This window comes from Notolepis coatsorum (assembly GCF_963971535.1).
Source record: "Notolepis coatsorum genome assembly, chromosome: 14".
NCBI lineage: Eukaryota > Metazoa > Chordata > Actinopteri > Aulopiformes > Paralepididae > Notolepis > Notolepis coatsorum.
This window is the reverse complement of record NC_140178.1, coordinates 29,909,797-29,931,775: the sequence shown is the minus strand read 5'-3', so window position 1 is coordinate 29,931,775 and position 21,979 is coordinate 29,909,797. Positions and strand designations below refer to the sequence as shown.

Genomic DNA, 21,979 nt, shown 5'->3' with positions numbered 1-21,979 from the left:
GGAGAGGATAACGCACATGCTGAGGCTACAGGAGGAGAAATTTGGGGAAAGATGGGGAAAGTGGGAGGACTATAAGGGGGACGAGAACGGCATCACAGAGGAAGAAACGAATGCAACACAAGAGGGCGAAGGATAAGGGAGGAAAGAGGTTCAAGGAGGGTCACTGGACCCATGTCGCACATTTTTGCCTTAGTCAGTATTTAAATTTTTTTAGTGGGTATTATAATTTTTTTATGCCTGTTTAAGGGCGATGTACATTCCGTCTTTCTATTATGTACCTGGAAGACCAACTGATGTGAGATTAATATTCAAGGATGATGTTGTTGGTATGTTTGTGAATCAAAATGCAAAGACAAATTTAGTTTAAGAAAATAAAGAGGGCGAAGGATGAGGGAGGAAAGAGGTTCAAGGAGGGTCACTGGACCCATGTCGCACATTTTGGCTTTAGTCAGTATTTTTTTTTTTTGGTGGGTATTATAATTTTTTCTTTATTGTTTAGTTTCAAGTTTCAAGTTTCTTTAATAGTTGTCATACAGAAGTACAGAATACTTTTGTACAAAATGCTTCTTACTGTTGCGCTCCAGAGACTGTGCAAGACAAGATAAGTATGAAATAAAAACATAGTAAAATTAGAAGTAAAAAAAGAGGTCACAGTGTTCAGTTTAGACATATGTACAATGTTCGATGCAGAATAGACGTAGTTACCATACAATATACAATACTATATAGTGCAAGGCAGAAATGGAGAAATGGGACGAGGTGCAATTTAGGTACAATTCACAGTAGGTGTACGAGTTGTAGTGCAAATCCTTTATCAATAAATATAAAGTGTAAGTGTGTTTGTGTGATCTAAAGTGTGGAGAGTGGGTGCTGCAGTGTGTTGTTTGTTTGAGTGAGTGTGTGCGTGTGGGTGTGTGTGCTGTGTGCATTTGATGGTTGTTGCATAGTGATTATTGTTCGTTTAGCGATTATTGTTAGTTTAGCAGCCTGATGGCCTGGGGATAGAAGCTTCTTCTGAGTCTTTCTGTGCTCGCCTTAAGACTCCGGTATCGCTTGCCTGACCGCAGCAGTTCAAAGAGGCAGTTGTTCGGGTGGCTCGAGTCCTTAATAATTCTCTTAGCCTTCCCCTTGCACCGCTTGATGTAAATGTTCTGGAGGGTGGGATGCCTGTTTAAGGGCGATGTACATTCCGTCTTTGTATTATGTACCTGGAAGACCAACTGATGTGAGATTAATATTCAAGGATGATGTTGTTTGTATGTTTGTGAATCAAAATGCAAATAAAAATTGAGTTTAAAAAAAAATCCAGCCCCCACGCCGCAGCTTGGCCCAGACACCAAGCCACATTGTTTCAAATGGAGTGCAATAGCGGCTGCAAGGCGTTAGGCGGCGGTATTGGACTTTTGCGATCTCCAGTGATAACACACAGCTGCCTGTATGTTTATGAATGGAAATAGCGAATGAAAGAAATAACGATCCAATAACGAGTATACTCGTTGTTGGCAGAATTCGATTGGCGGGCTATAACGAGTTGACTCGTTGTTGGCGGCCATTGAGTTAAACAAGTCAAAAAGAAACATCACAATAAATCAAGAACAAAACAAAAACACCATAAAGTCCAATTTTTTTTTTATAAATAAAATAAATGCAACACTCCCAGACATACCCCACGCGAAGGTAAGGAAAAACTCACTAAAACCTAGCAATAATAAAACCACTCAGAGCAGGTAAGGTTCAGCACTGCAGGCCAGACAGAAGGCGGTATGAAGCTGTTCCATGGGACCGGTTGAGACAGAGACAAAGGTTAAAAAGGTTCTCCCATGACTGCAGAAAAGCAGACATGGGAGCAAATAGACATCCTAACTAAACTAGACAGATTAATCTATGTAGTGCTTTTATCCAAAGCGCTTTACAATATGTTCCTCACATTTTACTCATTCACTCACACATTCACACACCGATGGCGGAGGCAACCATGCAAGGAGCCAACCTGCTCACCGGGAGCAATTAGGGGTTAAGTGTCTTGATCAAGGACACTTCGACAGGCGGTCAGGTGGCGTAGCGGAGATTGCGTTCGTCACCAACGCCGGATATGCTGGATTCGCGTGTTCGAATCCAGCTCCCGGCGTTGTCACCAGCTTGGCTGGCCGTTCACACTAATACAATTGGCAGTATTAGAGGGTGGGAAAGCTGGCGGGTGGGTCCTGGGCGTTGTGGACAGCGACCCCTACAGTTCGGTCGGGGCGTCTGCTCAGCGAGGGTAGGATCTGGAGAGAGGTAGTGCGCCGGCCTCCCACACGTTACACTCTCCCGGTGAGAATCTGCGCGGCCAGGCTGGCTGCCGGCAGGCTGCACATGCGTCGGAGGAAAGCATGTGACAGTCTCCGGCCTCTCGGACCAACAGTAGGGGAAAAGTATGCAACAACCAGGAAGGGTGGGATGGGAGAAAAATCGGAAAAAGAAGGAGGGGAAAAAAAATTAAATAAAAAATAAAAAAAGGACACTTCGACATGCTGCCCGGGAGGAGCGGGAATCGAACCGGGAACCTCCGGATTACCAGACGACTGCTCTACCTCTTGATCCACTGTCGCCCCTAAGTAATGAACTAGGCCTATGTAAGACCTAGAAGACGCATGTTGTTTTGCTCCCACTTATCGTACACTTGGAATGCTTGCAAAATGGCAGAGAGATAGCGGTTTATGGGCGCTGGCATGTTCTCACATGAACACGCTTGAGGTGGGGGGGGGGGGGGGGGGGGTAGGGACAGTAGTGGAGGGTCGGACAGTGATGGGGGATTTCCATTGAGCTACAACATCAAGCCATTTTTAACTGTGGAAGTGGACCAAACATGGCCACACACTACTAGGTGGTGCTGCTACATTATAACATCTGTTTATAGACAGTTCCACAGTTTAACCGTTCTGATTTTGTCGATTAAGCCTACTTAACAGTTATATTCTTGAACTAATAATAATAATAATAATTCATATAGCGCTTTTCTAGACACTCAAAGCGCTCCCCACAATGTAGGGTGGAAATTGCCTCCTTATGTAGGCCTAGCATAGGCTATATAGTTAACCATCAGTGTTTAAACGTTTTCTTAAGCTATGCAGTTCACTCCAAAACTAGAAAGGTACGCTCAGTAGAGCGCAAATCTCCACCAGGTGGCAGCTACCCATTTATTTTCTAGTGGGCTACACGTTGTGCAGGGCTTAAGTGTAGGGGGTGGGGCAAATTTAGACCATATTCCTATTCCTAGACTATTACACAAGATTACAATATTGCACACTATTACACTAGCACACTATTACACTATTACATACTATGACAATATTACACTATTATAAAGGATAACACTATTATAAGAATGAATGAATGACCTTTATTTATATAGCACCCTTCACAGCACGAATGCACAGGGTGCTTTACACTACAGCAAAAATCTGAAATAAATGACAACAGACAACAGACAACAACAGACAGCAGTTAAAAACAGTGAAACCAAATAAAATAATAGAATACAATTATTTTTATAAAATCATCAGTCACTAATTAAAAACTATAGGAACAGTGAGGACAAAAATGTTGCCTATATATGACCAAAGGCCTGTCTAAACATGTGTTTTTAGCTGTTTTTTAAAAGAGTTTTCTGAGGGGGCAGTTCGCAGGTCCAGGTTCCTATATTGTACTATTGCACTATAACACTATTACACACTATAACAGTATGCCACTATTACACTATTGGGTGGAATAAAACTTTAAAACTATTTGGCTGGACTAAACCTTTAAAACTATTTGGCTGGAATAAACTATTACACACTTTTACACTAGTACACACTAGTGTTGTCACGATACTGGAATTTCGATACCTTGAAAAATATCGATATTCTATACCATTTTCGATACCACGAAAATGCTAAATGTATTACATTTTTTCTTTTTACAAATTTTGCTTTTGTTGCTGGTTGATTCTCCTCAGCTTCTCTCTGGTACTATAAGAGAAGATAAATATAACACTTTTAAAACCCTTTGTTTCTCTTTAATCAGACATTTAAAAATAACTAAATTATGTAATCTAAATCAAATCAAACCCCCCCCTTTAAAAACAAAAACCTGTGTTTAACCTAGCCATCTATAAAACATCATGCTAAAACTGTGAAACAAATGTCCTACTCCCCTAAAGAAAGAAATACATAGCAAACATGACTCAGTTATGCAATAGTGCTGCTGCTTTTTATTTGATTAAAATCTTTTAGTTAATAAGACTAAAAGACTACAATATGACTACAACAATTTAGAAGAGAAGGGCATTTGGCAGTAAGGGTAGTGCAGGAGGATCAGGGAAAGCAAGATAGGGAACAGGGTTTTAGAAAATGGCATTTGTCAGTAGAGGAAGTACAGGAGGAGAAAGAGAGGGTGTGGGGGGGAAGTTGAATATAGTGGCCTTTGTGGCAGGAGTAGTGAATACAACAATGATGGTTAGCAGTAGAACAGATAGGATAAAGTTAATAGTTAAAGCAGCAGTACAACACATGGGTATGAAGGGGTTAACATTGGGGGAAGTAGTAAGGGAGTTAGAGAAGGGGGTTGTTGTGAGTGATCAAGTAAGAGAGTTAGGGAAGGGGGTGGTGAGTGATCAAGAAGGCCAGAGTCAGCCCATAGGAGGCAATGAGTGACTCAGATTAGGTTTGGATAGGGTGGCGATGTTAGGGATGGGTTTTTTGTTTTGTGTGTTATGGGGTTGAATGGATTGTACAGTAGGTGGCGGTATGCGCCTTTTGTGGTTGCGATCTGCCATTAAACCCATTGAAGAAGAAGAAGAATAATTTCATGACGGCTTCCGGTTTCAGGTTTCCGGAGCTTTGCTCTGAGCATTAACGTTACATTTTCAACAAGATTGCTGCTAATTAAACACTTCATGGAAACGGGGTAACGTTAACGTTATGTCGAGTTCATAATACGTGTAGTAGTATGAACTACCTACCTGGGTTCCATCCTAGAGGCAAATCTTTCCTGTGACAAAATGGCATCCAATGTAATAAAAAAAGTCAACCAACGAACTCGATTCTTGTACCGGATCTCCTCACTGGTAAACAAGAATACCCTGAAGACTCTGGCAGGAGCACTCATTCAAGGGTACTACGACTATGCTTGCACCTCATGGTACCAAAGCACCTCAAAGGCGCTAAAAACAAAATTACAAACATCTCAAAACAAACTGGTCAGACTACTGCTTGACCTTACTCCTAGAACCCACCTCACCCCTGCCCACTTTGACAACCTAGGATGGCTTAGAGTAGACAACAGAGTACAGCAACTTGCAATGGGCCTGGTCTACAAGATACACTACACAACCAAGGTACCCATGTACATGTCAAAATACTTCCCAAAGGTCAGTGAATACCACGATCACAACACCAGAGGGAGCTCTACAAATCATGTTAAACCCAGATTCAGCTCAAACAAGGGACTAAACACGTTTCGCAATTATGCCACATCAATGTGGAATGCCCTACCCAAAGCTGTAAAGGAATGTGAATCACTACCCACTTTCAAAAACACTCTCAAAAAACACCTACGGGAGACTGCAATTCGAAACTGGCCCCTGTAAATGTCCTAACACAACCCCCTCCAATGTACAGTAAATTACCAAGTATGGTCTTGTCAATATTCCAATGTACAGTTTTTTTTTCTTTTTTTTAAACTTTGACCAGTCAGCTGGTTCTTTTAGCGTTTATCGCTTTTTCATCGCATTCATACTTGGTCAAGTTCGACCGACAGAAGCAGGCTGAAAGGGTTCAGATGGGGGGGAAGACACTCTGGGAAAGGCACGGCTGCCGTCCGGGATTCGAACGCGCTCAGCCCCAGATCCGTGACGAGCACGGTTGTCCACGGCGCTGAAATAGCACTCGCGGTACGTGGTGAGCTACTGGAGCTCCCCTCCAATGTACAGTTTTGCTTGTACAGTTGTACAGTGTCCCCCACCCACCTTTCTCTGGTCTGCATCCCCTTAACTATTGTATGTATTGAGCTGTACTGTACCCATTCTGCAATCTGTTAATAAAGTTTTCAATCAATCAATCAATCAACTCGACATAACGTTAACGTTACTCCGTTTCCATGAAGTAATTATATTGTGAATTATAAGGTGGCTAGCTAGCATAAGCTAACGGAAGAACGAATAGCTAACGTTAGCTGTAACGTTACTAACAACGAATCAGCTGTTTATATTATGAGCCATCAGTAGACAACGTCTCATGTATTAAACTAAAGTTAATGGTTTAATGTTTAATGCTTTGTTGACAAGAAGACACTGAAGACGGGTCTGTGAGGGGGAGCAGGAGGGGCAAGCATGCTCTGCAGCAGCGTGTGTCTGTCTGTCAACAACTTGCGGTAGAAGACTGCGAGCAAGCCAGCTGGTATCGATACTGCAGAAAGTATCGATATTGCGGGAAATGAGTATCGAAACCGTTTTAAATATTGTATAGATTTTTCGATATTTTTGACAACACTAGTGCACACTTAAAGTGCCACTTGCAGGTTAAACCCTACTCTTCAATTATGGGTAGTTTTGTTGACAGAGTCACCTGGAGAGCAACAATAATATGGTCATGACGACAAGGTCCTTCTTTAGCCTTTAACCGGTGTGGTTTATTTACATTGCACACAAGTACCACGAGACCTTCTCTCTGTGAGAGGTAGATGGGAAGAGATAGAGGGGGAGGGAACAATCCCTTTTATACCCTCTTACCTGACGTCAACCACAACAGCTGCGTCTCCTTACGCCTATAGCGCCCTCTTGTGGAACAGTTATGCAGTTACATACAATCATATTAACACATATACTCAACAGTTTACATCATTGGTATCTAATTTCATTATTTATTTTTTTCCATTTGACGCCGGAAATTCCACTCAGAAAGGGTTAAAAAGGTCCATGCACGAATAACATGTATGGAGCCAATGAAAAAGCTTAGGAGACGCTATCAGTGCCGTGACGTCACGGCAGGTAACTTTCCCCTATTTCTGATCCACTACAAGGAGTTTGTATTTTATTTTTTTATTATTTTTTAAACAAACATATAAACAAACATGACAACACACGATAAGATATACAAGCATTAATTGTCAGGGCACTACAAGGAGTTTGACGAGCGCAGAAAGCTGGCTATATGGCTCTGGCTAACATTAATGTTACCCCGCTAACATTAGCATTATGTCTACTGTCGTGAACCATTTTAAATTGGGGCATGTAAAAGAGTTTGGGGAACGAGTGCAGGTCCTCTTCTCAGACCTGTGGGGCAAAGCACTGCACACATCATGCCGGCTAGCAAGCTACATGTCACGGCATGTTGATAGCACGATAGTAACCCACTCGGTGCATCACAGTCACGAAAGGGGCTACCACGATAGCTAACTAACGTTAACGTTACAAGCTCAAACACCTTATAACTACTACTATTGTCGTGTCCATAAGTTCCCTGGCAGAATACTTTGTTTGTGAGGACAAAGGTATACAAAGAGGACAGAACCATTTTAAGGTGCCAGAGAACTGATTATCAGCGGACCTGCATAGCATCGCTCTCTTGCGTTCAAAAAGTGTAACTTCATACTGAACATGTATTTCGGACAATGATGGAAATTAATTAAAATAAAATACTTCTTCTCGTTGACCAACTTGATCTGAAAAATATTCTAGAATTCAGGTCCTTGGCCTGCTGTCAGCCGATGTGCAACGTTTCATCCAAATCGGCCCTGTAGTTTGCAAGATTAGCTGAGGATGGAATCACACACTCACAGAGACACACACACACACGCAACCGATCACATAATCTCCCCCCAGGCTTCCGCTTGGTGGAGATAACAATAGCAGCAAGTCATATAGATTGCAGACATCCAGGGATAAATCTGCTTGATACTATCATCCTCTGCCATGTTCCAATCGTAGGCTACTTACTTTTCAATTCAATACTTCAAGGACATAACTATAAGCCAAGTACCCCCAGTTAACCAGTTATACATTATGCTTATTAAGACAGGACTGACCATTAACTCCATACAAATTAAATAATTTTCACACTAGGTGGAGAGACATTCTTTCTTCCTGGGTTGCAACGGCATACGTTTTGAATACTACATATGTTGATCGTTGCGATCGATGTGAAATCATTGTAGGATCAAAGTAGGATTGATGTCATATAGTCCTTACCTTTGCTAGGAGTTATTCCAAAATGAATATTCCAATTGTCTGATCGCAATTTCCAGTAATGATGTCCATCGGGTCCCTGACATGAAATGGCACAAAATATGCATCAAGTGTGCTGGACGTGTTCCAAGGTGCTCGAATGAAGCGTTTCACTTGCCTGGGTCCAAATTCTCCGTCCGGACCATATAAAATGTAACACACAGTGTGAAATAAAGTTTCAAAGGGTAGGTGTTACAAAGGGTCAGATTAAACCGAATATATATATTTATTACTTGAGATACCTTGTATAATATTTGTATATCGTCTGATATCCCTTGTATATTCTTTGTATATATACACGGAATATCCCTTTACCTAGGTACAAGCCAGACCATAATATTCGTTCTCCTATTGGACAGCGACCCCTAGGCGCCAACGGCCATACCCCCAATGGCAAGTTCAAAGCCACCGCCAAGGCATGTCTCAACATGTCCAGGTTTGCGCAGTAATACGAGACAGAACTGAGGTTGGCACTAGATTATTCACCTTACGTATAAATACGTCGCAGGTGGATACAGCAGTAGTCTAGTCTTATCCCAAAGTTGAAGCCTTCACCACGAGTCAACGACCAAGTGAAGTGAGCAACCTTGCGTCTAAATAGAGCACTTATAACATGTGCGAATAAGATAGTAAAAGTGTCAGAGTTTAGTGAAATAACGTCAAGTTCAACCTAGTTTAATGTGAAGTATAGTGCACAGGAGAATCTACACCGGCGAATGCAGAGCCTTTTCCGGCTGGATTATATTGCTTTGGTACTGTGGCTGCTGGAGCAGAGAACCGTCTACCCCACTGCTGTGTGGGATCTACCCTGTGAGGAGCACCATCGAGCCCGCCTCTAGGACCACAGAGGCTGGCTAGCTTTCATCCATGCTGTCGTGCATACTGGAGTATAGCTGTTGCTTTGTCTACGGACCAAGGGAGTATTGCACTGGCTCCTGTATCTGGAGCCTCGTTATTCCGCGTTGATCCAGACTTTGCTCCCGAACATTCCTCTACCCTGCTGGCTTACAAACGGAGGGAACCCCCTAGTGTCTCCAGCTGACTACGAGTGTGCCTTATGTAATTCTTAGGCTACAGGTGGCGTCAGTTATACCCATCTTACTATTCTCATGGACTTACGCTCTTGACCTACTTAAGTGTTCTTCGCCTTACAAGCGCAATTATAATTCTCAATCTGTAACCTACCGTTGCTGCTCTAATAATAAATACCTCTAACTAGAACTTTCTTTGTCATTGCAGTATTCTTGTGTGGGTGTTCACCAGATATACCATGTACTGTATGGCCAGTAATTAAAGTACATAACTAAGTAGTGGTTTAATAATACCATACTCTCAATACAGTCAGGGAATTGTACCCCTCAGTTACAGTAGGCGATACTGCCACCTAGCAGGATTCGGCCGGCATTGCATTCTCGGGGTCTCAAAATGAGTTCCAATGATAACACCAAGGTCTGTGAGAGTGTATAGAATATTAAAATAGAAAAAAAGAAAAAACTATCTAAAAACTTAATATTACGTGTTTGTTGCTCAACGGTTTGGACGAGCAAACACGTAATATTACGTGGTTGGCGCAGAATGAGTTAAAGAAGACGTGTCCGGCCCATGGAGACATTAACGTGTGTTGTCGGGCCTTAAAAATACATTTGATTTGATTTGATTTTAATTGATCTGAAGCACTCTCTCATCCCTCCCCCCTTGCTAAAGCTTGTGCAGTGTCTCACAGAATGGATGCATGAATGGACCCTTTTCAGCCGCACTGCGAAGCTCTTGACTGGCTCCTTGGTTTTCACAACTACCATTAGAGACAAATTAAGCAAAATTCCACCCGTTTTCTACCCAGAAGGCATCACTGTCTCTTCCTCATATGAGATTTAACAATAGTCGCAACACTGACCTTTACCCAATTACTGCCAATTGGGTGATGGGGATCAGTAACCCAATTACACAACACCGGGAGCCTCTAGGTGGCGGTACACATGTGAGAACAGTCGATTTCCCCTACACAGGTTGTAGAAGAAGATCGTCCGACTCAAATAGCCTCATACCAATGATCTTTTACCCTGTTTGGTCATGCGGTGAGGAACAGGATCCTTCATAAGCGCACACTCTATCCATCTCCATGATATAAAGTCTCCAGTAGCCATTTGATCTTCTGCCAATACAGACTAATCCAGACTGCTTTGGTCGGCTGTCCATCCTTTAAATACTGACAACTCCTGACTCACATTCATTATTCATTCATAGATTCATGTTTTCAATCATATTTGTTACAGTATTTATGTATATTTAGGTTTATTGACAAGACAGATTTGTTTAATCTGTTTATTTATACTGGGGGTTTAGATTTAGTATGGAGAATTTGTATATTTGTACAGGGTAGACTTAGGTTAGCTATATATATATTTGTACCTGGGGTAGACTTAGGATAGAGTTTGTATATTATATCTGGGTGGGCTGTACATATGTGCATCGTGACATTATTGATAGAGTGTATATGTCTTACCTGTTCACTCACCCAGAGTTCCAGAGCAGATCGGGTCTTGATCTTTATTTAAAAAAGTTAATTTATATTTTATTATTATCCTGGTTTGTTTGGATGGTTATTTCTACCTGTACTGCTGCTATAACACCTGCACATGAATAAAGCTTTATCTTATCTTGTTCGCCTTCATCTCCAGTAGGTTAGACTGAATGTAAAAAAACCTGTAGACAGCTTACAGCTGATTAAGCTGGAGTTCTAATAACAAAGACTAAGAAAGCTGAACACATTACACCAGTTCTCAGGTATCTTGCGTCGGGGCTAGTAGTGTGCCATAGAACTCTAGAACTCTTAGTTTGGGACCAGTCTGCTCACTGTCCCTAACAAAACAAAAAAACAAAACGAAAAATGGTGAAGCGGTGTTCAGTTATTATGCTTCACATGGTTGGAACTCTTGACAGGCTGAAAACCTCTTGTGTTCACGGCTTTAATTTAAGTAGTTATTGTGAGTGCCGCCCACGGAAAATTGCATTCTAACTTCTATTCTTCTTTTATAAAAATGTTTTACTCTATTTATGATTTCCTTTTATTTCTTTTTACCTATTTTATCCCTTATGTAAAGTACTTTAAATTGACTCTTTCTATGAAATGTGCTATAATAAACTTGCCCTGCCTTGCCTCGGTAGGGCTCGAACCCAGACTGACGACGACAGCAAAAGGTCACTAGGTTGTTGTTCAATTTTTCTTTTTCTTTTTAGATTATAAACTCAGTGGCCTTCGTTTTAAGGGTGAAAGTTGAATGTGATCTGAAGAAGGCCATGTTGTCATGGTTACATAATAATGCAGCATGAAAGTCACATGGAAGCGCCCCCCCTCCGAAGTTAACAGAAATACTCCAGAGATGCGGCCGCAACCTCTGACCCCCAGGGGGGTTGCAGAATCAATCCAGTGTGACAGGACTTCCGCATCCACGCGCCTCGCCTCCTGAGTCCTCTGCATGCGTGTCCATCCATGTTTTTCGATTTGTGTGCACAACAAGCGGCTCACATGTTCCGTCCATGTGTACGTAAAAGCATTTGCATACCTGAGATATCTTTCTGTTGAAAGGATCACCGGAGTCACAGCAGTTTCAGATGTCAGCGCCAATGTTGGTAACCACCGCATCCAACCAAAACTTACACATAACCCCCCTCCTAACCCAGGGCCCCTCCTGATCCCCCCCCTCGCCCCTCCCCACTTGCTTTTCTGAGGGAATAAGAGTCAGGGAGACACAGGCAGTGTCGCAACTGAGGACCTTAAGAGTCTGATGCCAAACAGCACCGCTTGCACCAACGGAATCATGCCTGTCCCGAAGAAAGGAGGTGGAGGTAAGAGCTTTATCTTCAGCCGAATGTCTGTGAGCACTATAGGACCTATACTGGACTTTTGTGCCTGGGTCGGGTGCCACAAAGACCATTCTCTTATCTCTTATCATTTAAACCTGCAGTATTCTACAGTCACCTGTCTAGCATTGATCATCAACCACAGATCAGTGGTAGAGCAGATCGTATTTGTGCTTAATTTTAACTCTGTGGTAGACATATTAACTAGTGTGTACTCGCTCTAGTAACGTGTAAATGAAAGATATGACTGCAAACTCATCATCACTGTTTTATTATAGATGTATGATGTAACATGTTGTTTACTAGCGATGGCTGGAAGTTTCCACCATGTCCATTATGCCGCCACCCACGGTATTTGGCAACTTCTGCTCATCTATCATCTCACTCCACCGCATGTCCCTGGCCTGGCAGTTTCGTGGCACACACGCTCTCTCTCCCCGAGCTATGCTTGTATATAGTCACAGTCTTCATGCAAACCTGAATCATGCTTGTCCAGTCATGGCGAATCTCATCGTCTTGTCTGTCTTCCATGTCGGCCCTCTCACCTTCGTCTTCGCTGTGTCCCCCAGCGCTGTGTCTCCCCAGCGCTAATTTCTCTTCCTGTCTCAACGTGATGCGTCCGTCTTCCTGTCTCTTTAACCGCTTTGGTGTTCAGCTCTACTGTCTCCGGTGTCTTCCCGAGACTTGTTCTGAGTCTTTCCGAGCCGGGGTCTCCATCCCATAATAGCCACAGTTACTCAAAGCCTCCCCACTGCTCCTAATCCCTCCTCTGCCTGCCATAGTGCAATAGTAATGAAGTGCGAAATGCTATGCGGTAATACAAGTGATTAAAGTTAGCTTAGATGTTATAGTATCATTGTAATGGGCTAACTCAATTTTATTTATGGCTGTTTGATCCGGCCGCTATGTGACCTTGTGTGTCACTCCAAGTCTCTGGACTTGGAGGAGGATGTCAATTGGTACCGGCCCTGAAAACAACCAATCGTTTATTTAGACATCCCTAAAAAAGAAAAACCTGAATTTGCAATTCACCAGCTGAATGTTGGTATGATTCACATCCATGGTTCAGTCACATTTCAGTACATTTGTCCTGATTTTACCTTAATTCCTTCTTTTCCATTTCTGATTCTCTGAATATTTGTCCATCTCAATGTCTCTGTTTTTCTTCTTTTTTTTTTTTTTTTTACACTTAACCCTTTCACTGCCGCACTACCAAAAGGTTAACCCTTTCACTGCGACAATACACAGCAGGTTAACCCGTTCACTGCCACACGACAGCAGGTTAACCCTTTCACTGCCACACCACAGAAGGGTTAACCTTCTGTCGTGTGGCAGTGAAAGGGTTAAAGGAGTACTTTGACATTTTCAATTTAAGTTGATTATTGTCCTTCACTTGACCCTGGAGGAAAAAGTTCACACAATATGTCCATCAGTTTCCCAGAAACGGCACGTTAGCTTTAGTAGCATTCTTCATTGAAACCAAGGGGCAATACTAGCGTAACACTCGCGGCTAGCCGCGCCCCTTTGGTTTCAACGACGAACGCTAATAAAGCTAACGTGCCGTGTCTGAGGAAACCGAAGGACATATTGCGTGAACTCTTTCCTCCAGCGAAACAAGTGTCAAGCGAAGGACAATAATCAACTGAAATTGAAAATGTCAAAGTACTCCTTTAAGTGTAAAAAATGTAAATAAAAAAGAGACATTGAGTCCATTCTCTCCTTCTCTCTCCATCTCTTGATACCACTATCAGTGACCTCTCTGATGATCTCACTGTCACAGTTGGACGCTTTGAACACGATCTGCGCGGACGGCGCTCTCACGCAGGAGGGGGAGGGAGTGGCGGCGCTTGCCACATCCAAAACAAACAGCCTCTTTTCTGCTTCAGTGGGGGGGTTCTCTCTGCCGATCGGAATCCGCTCATGTGGGGGGGGGGGGGGGGGGGGGGGGGGAACGTGTGCTTATTTTCAGTAGGCTCCGTCTCACCTGTCCGTCTATCACATGTTGCCGGAGTGAATCACCATCCATATTCATGTCCCAAAACATTATTCTCCTCTGTTCGTGCCCGATCTAAAATTGGTATTGAAATCCATCTTGGTATTAGTTCTCGTTGTTCCCTAACCTAAGACGCTCTGTTAGTGCTAAGTTTCCCAGTAGTCTTTGTGTGTGTGCCAGGTCTTCATTACCTGCTCTACACTTCCAGGAAAGCAATGATATCATCATTCGCCTTCTTTTTTTCTTCTTTTTTTGCAGTCCCTCTGTCGCTCAGTGTTCCTTGACGGTTTCACTGGGATTCTGTTGCTAGGGGAACACTTTCCTGTCAACTATCGCATTAGCAAACATCGCAACAGGAAATAAACGCAGGTCCTTTTTAGAATGTCATCATCGTCACTTCGAAACCGTCTATATACCCCATCCTTCTTCCCCGAGCACAATCAATCTTCTTTTTTATTTTTATTTTTTACTATCTGTTCATTAATTTGCTGACAATGATCCCATTGAGTGTGGATGGGAGTCTGTGAGGTCAGGGTGTCATATCTACAGTCGGTCCCCGCACACACACACCAGTTGATCATTGCAACGTTATGCTGTTTACTCCTACTGTGGGTGCGAGATGTTCCCCTCAGGCATATTCGTGCACGTGGAAATATCCAGATGACTTATTTTTTGTTTCGACAGTAGCGCGTGGTGTAGTATTTCCCCATCTTTCCTTGGAACTATCCCTGTACCTACTCAACAATTCCCTCCTTTGATCCCATGATGATTCCTGGGTCGGGCCGTTCTCTGTGTCACTGTGTGTTCCCACGTCTCTCCACCACCCGATCCCTTTAAAGGCGTGATCTGGGAGCATAGGGAGGAGCCATCTGAAAGACAGATGAAGTGACCTGTCATCAACCGCGTTCCGCCCTCAAAGCAGACCATATGACCATCGCTCAACCCCCCCCCCCCCTCTCTCTCTCCCTTGCCAACTCTCTTTTTCCCCCTCATGTTAACTCCATCTGTTGTTAAGCATTATGTAGATGACAGTATTACGCATACTCTCTATTGAAGACACACGCCATTGAATATACTGTCTTTAGCCATTTCGAGTTTATGTACAATTTCCGACCTCAAATCTGGTCTGTCATAGGATCCAAAGTGTCCATAGTGTTCAATTAATCTTCCTGCATTCCCAGTCAATTAACTAATTGTCCAGTCTTAGCAGGCCATGGATCAGGTAATGCCTGTGTTGAACTTCAATATAATGGCCCCCTGCACAGCTGTAACATATATTTAGGATTTTAATAACAGAGCATGCAAGCAATTTGGTCTTTTAAGACACAAGCGTAGATGCCTGCATTGAAAACCAAAGGCTTCAGAGTCAAGGTTAAGTGAACTACTAATTAGCATTGGGGGATATCGCCACTACTACTCCAACTCAATGGCCACAGTAAGAGGGATTCGTTGGACAAGTGAGAGAGATTCCTTGGCCAACGTGTTTCAAGGAAACCAATGACCCTATGCCTTATCCTTCTTATATCTCCTGGCATCTGCAGATATCGTAGCAAGCCCCCGTTTTTTCCCTTGCGGTCATCATCCTCTCGCCTTCCTACGTGACTATGGTACTTGCAGGCAGAAGAGGTTCGGGTTTCCCTAGGCTCAGATTGGTGCCAGCGGTGACTATCCACAGCAAGGGGAGCGTGCCTATGTTCCCACAGCCCAATGTTCCCACAGCCCAATGTTCCCACAGCCCTATGTTCCCACAGCCCTATGTTCCCACATATCCCACAGTGCTATGTTCCCACAACCCTATGTTCCCACAACCCTATGTTCCCACAGCACTATGTTCCCACAACCCTATGTTCCCACAGCCCTATGTTCCCACAACCCTATGTTCCCACATCCCTATGTTCCCACATTTCCTTTTTTCATAGATTTGTATCTGATTTTATCCTCCTTTCTCTTAATTTGGTAGCCAATTACACCCAACCTATTATACAATTGCCCTCTGGTAGTAGAGGGTTCATCCGGGAACATAGGGCTGTGGGAACATAGGGCCTAATTTTGAGAAAAATCTTAGAAATGTGGGAACATAGGGCCTCATTTTGAGAGAGATCTTAGAAATGTGGGACCATTGGGCTGACCCTGCAGCAAGAGACTAGTTAAGCTCCCCACTATGTGTTAGCGGCGCCGGCATAATCATGGACCACCTGTCTTACGCTAAAAAGCCATCCATTGGTATCTGTCAGGGAGAACCATTAGCTTGATCTCCTGCGCGTTCCATCACGGAGGGCGATTGCATGGCGTCGTTATGCACAGTTTTTTTTCGTGCCATTCGGGAATGCAGAGAGAGATTGTGGAGGAACGGGGGGAAACCTTCACCTCGTCTCCTTCTCACGTCCTTCTGTGTAACTACGGACACATGTGCATCACTGGATGACAGCGAGATGGATGGGGAAATGTTATATAGGATATTGTGCTTCATCCTGATGCCACCTGCTCCCTCGCCGTGGAAGGCTACAGTACCAGGTTACTGACAACATAGACGTATGAGCTACTGGCAAAACTAAACGTTAGGATGACGGATGGATTACTCTGACAGCAAGTCAGCGAGTCTTATTTCAGGATTTTACCCTCACATGATATTGGTACAGTTGTTTAAAACTTTGGGACACTGTAGCATTTCTGCACTGCTGTAAAAGTTATTGCGTATCAAGTAGGCCTATTAACTCATTGGTTGCCAGCTATTAGCCTTATCCTGTAGTAGCTACTGCCACCGCTGTAAACGATGGTACTGTAGTTAGTCACCTTGTTTGCAGGGCTATAACTATATATATATATATTATAGCTATGGATGCAATACTATGGCCCATTTGACATTGAGTATATATATTTTTTTTTATCCACTTTTTCTCCCATTTTCTATATTTTTCTCCCATCCCAATTTCGTATCATCCAATTCAACCCTCCCCTGTCACGAACGCTGTTTCTTGCCTCCCACAAGCCGGCTGCAATGTGGACTAAGGCCCCGTTTAGACGAGCGTTTTGTGAACAGAAACCGCAAAAGTCATCTTGCGGTTTCACTTTTAATTTTACGTTTAGACGAGCGTTTTGGGATGGAATTCTGCGTGCAGACGACGCTGTAACGACTCGAGACGACGGAGCCCCACTGTCACACGATTGGCGCATATGTCACATGACGTGCTGTGAAGACCCGCCCTACTCTGCCTCTGATTCGCAGACTGTGGATGGGGAATGTGATTGCACCAAAGCAGAGTCACTCACAGACAGTGGGTCCACTCACGCCGCGGGACAGATTCTTGTGTATTTAACCCTTTCACTGCCACACGACAGCCGGTTGTGTGATAGTAAAGGGTTAACCTTCTGTCGTGTGGCAGTGAAAGGGTTAAAAGTACTGCCAATGTAGCCTTCAGGTGATCTCCGTTGATATAAGTCAGACATACTTGCTTTGTTTACGTCTCGGCTACTGGCGCATACCTGCTACCTGTGACGTAAGCAGTACGCGCGACCAGAGCCGTGACAACCCTTTCGTCATCGTTTTATCAGATTTATACGTTTTAACAGTTTAGACGAGAGCGCAAAGCTTTTGCGTTTCTAGGAATTCCACCCTGGAAGGTAGTCTCACTTTTTTGCGGTTTCACCCCGTAAAAACGCTGTTTCCGTATAAACGAAAGGCACATCCGGAAAAATATTTTTGCGGATTCACCTGCTAGCGTTTCCGTCTAAACGGGGCCTAAGTCATACATAGCACAAGTCCCCTCCGGTACTTGAGGTAACAGCAGTCGCATCTTTTCACCTGCGCAGCTCGATCTCTCAGTGGCGAGGAGTAACGCGTGGGAGGCTCACGCTGCCCCCAACACTTCCTGATTCTACTGTGCAGGCGCACCAACCGACCTGTAGGAGTCGCTGTCCACAACGCCCGATCCCCACCCATCAGTTTCCCACCCCCTAATACGGCCAATGTGTATTAGTATGAACGACCAGCTAAACTGAAAGCAATGTGGAGCGCTGGGCTCGAACAGGCGAGCCCAGCGTCTCCGCATTCGTGGCGAGCGCCTTGCCCACTACGCCACGTAGCCGCCCCTTGACATCGAGTATCTATCGTTCTAGATGTGAAAAAGGAATCATTTTTCCATCCATACATTCCCGTTTTATACCGTGGTGAATATAAGTATGGTTTTAGAGCAGTTTAGGGTAATTCCTGGGAGGCTAGTAATAGGCTGCGACACATATTATACTTAATCCATTGGCATTTTGTCCCTATACACGCTACAATAAAAAATTCAAATGCATATGATCGGCATATTATGTTCCATCATGAATGCATGACATTTCTGATGAATTGATTGTCAATAACGGCATTCGTTAGTACAACAGCATACGCTGATCAGGGCGATGGCTATGAAAACAAGGCACAATCAAGCTGGAATTGACGTTAAATTGCTCTTACCTGTGGCTCTTACCAGTGAGATTCCAAAAAGAATATTCCAATTATTTGATTGCCATCTGCTAGATCGTATGTCCATTTGGGCCATGAGATAACCCACCACAGCATAATGGATCGGGGGTCCCGAAAACTATTCAATACGATCGGGTAAAGCCCTCGGTCCAGGCTACTAGAAAAGTCCGCCCGAAGTCCGCACACGTCGAGTGCAACATGGGCCGCATACCACCAGGCGGCGGTATTGGACTGTTGCTATCTCACTCATTCCCTATGGTTACACAGACTCCCTGGATGGATAACGATTGGAAATAGCGAATAAAAGAAATAACGATCAAATAACGAGTATACTCGTTGTTGGCGTCCAATAACGAGTTTACTCGTCGTTGGCGGGGAATGAGTTAAGGAGAGGCAGTCCAGTTGAATGTGGTCATTTTGGCTGGATAGGATTTTTTTTACAACATGCCTCTACAATTGCTGCAGTTTCATAAAACATTTAAAGCAATGATCAAAAGCAACTAGAAATATTACATTTTCTGAAAATTTCATATTCCCTTTATGCAAGACCCTTTTTATTTCACCTATTTCACCTCAACTACTACCACCAAATTCGACATGGTGCTTCTTATCAACAATACAATAATTGTACAGCTTATTTTTATTAATACTTTTGTAATTTCCATTATGGGGTTCTGGAATGACTTGAGTAAAAAATATTTAGTTACTTTCCCACCACTGTCTATCAGTCACACACAGCAACGCGATGGCAGCTAAAACAGCATGGAGACAGACCAGCAATATAGCAGGAATACATTTTCTCAGAATGTCAGAAGCCCGATGGACAGGACAGGGACAGAGGAGCAAGTGGCCCCAGAGCAAAGGGTTTCAGGCTAGACAGCGGTGTGCAAATAGCAGGATTCAGAGACAAAGTATATTCTTAGAAAGGAACCGGCCTGTCAGTTAGCATGATGTGTGTCTCGAACGAATGTTTAAGTTTAGGCCTGGCATTCCTTATGCTGTAATCCAAACCCCCACCGGCTCGGTCGAGACTACATGAATCAGTGCTAAGAGAAAGGCTTTAGGCATAGCGTGCATATTCTACACGTTGATCTATGGTGGTGTGCGAGCGGTAGAGGAGGTGGGAGTGGGGGTGGGCAGGTCGAACTGAAGCGAGATGGAAAGGTTGGAAGGGAATGCCAGAGGACTCAGTTGTGAGAATTTACTTTATCTTATTTTTTTTTTTTTTTTTTACTGCGTAGACTGTGATATACACTTGTCACACAAACTATTTTGAAAAGTAGTGAAATTGTCGTAAAAACAACGTTGAATCAGTATATGATGCCATGACACAAGGGCATAGAATTTCTCTCTCTCACACGTTATAATAAAAAAAATAACACAATGTGATAATAATGCACCTGCTTTTGTCCTGTTTACACTAGCTTGCTTTTTAAACTAGCTTTTTTGCCTTTTATACTTCCATGTTTTTGCTTTTGTTTTCTAGGGAGGAAAAACAAGGCCCCCGAGGAAGGTAAACTACAGTGGTCTGTGTTCTATGGCTGCTGGACGCACCTGTCAATCCCAAGGGATATTGGCATTTCATAAATAACATTGGACAGGTGGTGTCATTGAAACAGGATTAACCAATTAGGCGACAGTTAATGGGTTTCGTCTAACTCGCTTGTTCTCTGCACCCGCCCTCTCTATCTCCTTCCTTCCATCTCAGCAAAGCCCCCACCCTATGAAGCAAATCTTCCCGAGCCGATAACCAGGGCGGACTTCATAAAACGTAAGGCTGTAGTGTGTTTGTTTATCACTTATCACTCAGGGGGGGGGGGCCTAGTTTGGAAAGTTGATTTGATGTTGATCCTCTCACCAGTGTTGATAAGAACGATGCCTATGACTTGCGGGGAACAACGTAAGCACGTATCTTGTGTCACACTTTTTTTTTCTCCCCCGGGCCTTGTTTTGTCATCTGTCTGCCCTTTAGACCCACCCTCCCCCTCCCTCCTTCTCTGAACTCAGTCCTTCAGTCCGCCATTCCCACTTGTACTGTTTGGACCCCTCTCTCATATCCTCCCCCATTGCACCCTCAGACTGGTACCCCATCTCCCTCGATGACAAGACTGCACAGAAGTTTCTGTGGATCTCAGAGGGCGGAGCCAAGGTGACCCGCACGTCCGACACCGTGTGCCCATACCCCAACAGGCCCGAGCGGTACGAGCACTCGCCACAGGTGGGTCCGGAGCTGATAGATCTCGATGAGAACTGAACATTCTATTGATGATGGCTACTGGTAATAAGAGGCCTTGCACGGGTTGTTGGGTAGTTCTGTCTTCCAACATGGCTGCCTGTAACATAGCAACCGTTGTGTTGTACATAAGAGATAAGATAAGATATTCCTTTATTGATCCCATTGGGGAAATTCAGGCATTATAGTGGCATGGGGGAGGTACAGGTATGGGCAGGGTAATAGTAGAGAGACATAAATATAGTCAATCAAATTTGATCTGAATATAAGAAAATTAAATAAAAATAAAGTTTAAACAATATAATTTACTCTGAATATAAGAAAGTAAACAGTGTAATGGAAGAGATTACGGTTGCCGTGTGTCGATATGAGAAATATATCAACAAAAAACGAATTATTTGGCATCTTATCTGTGGATCTTGTAAACAAGTCACAGTAGCACAGTAATAATGCTTTTCCAGTATTATACATATTCTACCACTGCACATAAATTAGGCATTTTCTATTAAAGTGGTTACTAATGGTTGCAGGTAGCCATGTTGGAAGATATAGAACTACACAAACATTCCATGCAAGGCCTCCATTGAAACCTACAAACCCTAGTTAATATCTTTCAGTAGCAGCTGAGCTCAGCACACACCCTCATGCGGTGGGATTGTACATAGGGGGGGGGGGGTCATTAACACCAAATCAATTCTTAAACGTTTCCATTAACTCTCTTCTCAAGTTATTCATCCAATGCTCCTTCTCGCCTCGGCTTCTCTACGCAGGTCCTGTGCAAGGAAGGGGTGACGGCCTTCCGGGCTTACTGGGAGGTGGACTACGACGGCTGGGTGGTGATCGGCGCTGTCTACGAGAGCACAGGCCGAAAAGGCACAGACGGCCCGTGCGGCCTGGGCGAGAACGACAGCTCCTGGGGCTGCGGCTGGGCCGGCTCCTGTTACCAAGTCTGGCACAACGGGGAGAACTTGGATATCCAACTCCCCATCTCCTCCACCTTGGGTGTGTATATCGACCAGCCTGCCGGCATCATTAAGTTTCTCCTGGTGGAGGGAGAGGGCGAGAACAAGGAGGTGCGGCTGATCCACAAGTACAAGGCCACCATCAAGGATAAGCTCCTACCCGGGCTCTGGATCGGTACAAATTCATACTGCTGGCTGCGGAAAAAAGACCAGTAACGTA

At 43.8% G+C, this 21,979-nt stretch overlaps 1 protein-coding gene across 1 annotated transcript; it reads left to right on the top strand.

Moving 5' to 3' along the window:
* Positions 1–12,063: 12,063 nt before the first annotated feature.
* On the top strand, positions 12,064–21,975 carry LOC311240488 (tripartite motif-containing protein 16-like protein; the record flags this gene model as incomplete). Its single annotated transcript, XM_084329067.1, has 4 exons — positions 12,064–12,091; positions 20,051–20,077; positions 20,643–20,782; positions 21,568–21,975. 4 exons carry the CDS (start codon positions 12,064–12,066, stop codon positions 21,973–21,975), a joined length of 603 nt encoding a protein of 200 aa, XP_084185193.1.
* Between the last annotated feature and the right edge of the window lie 4 nt (positions 21,976–21,979).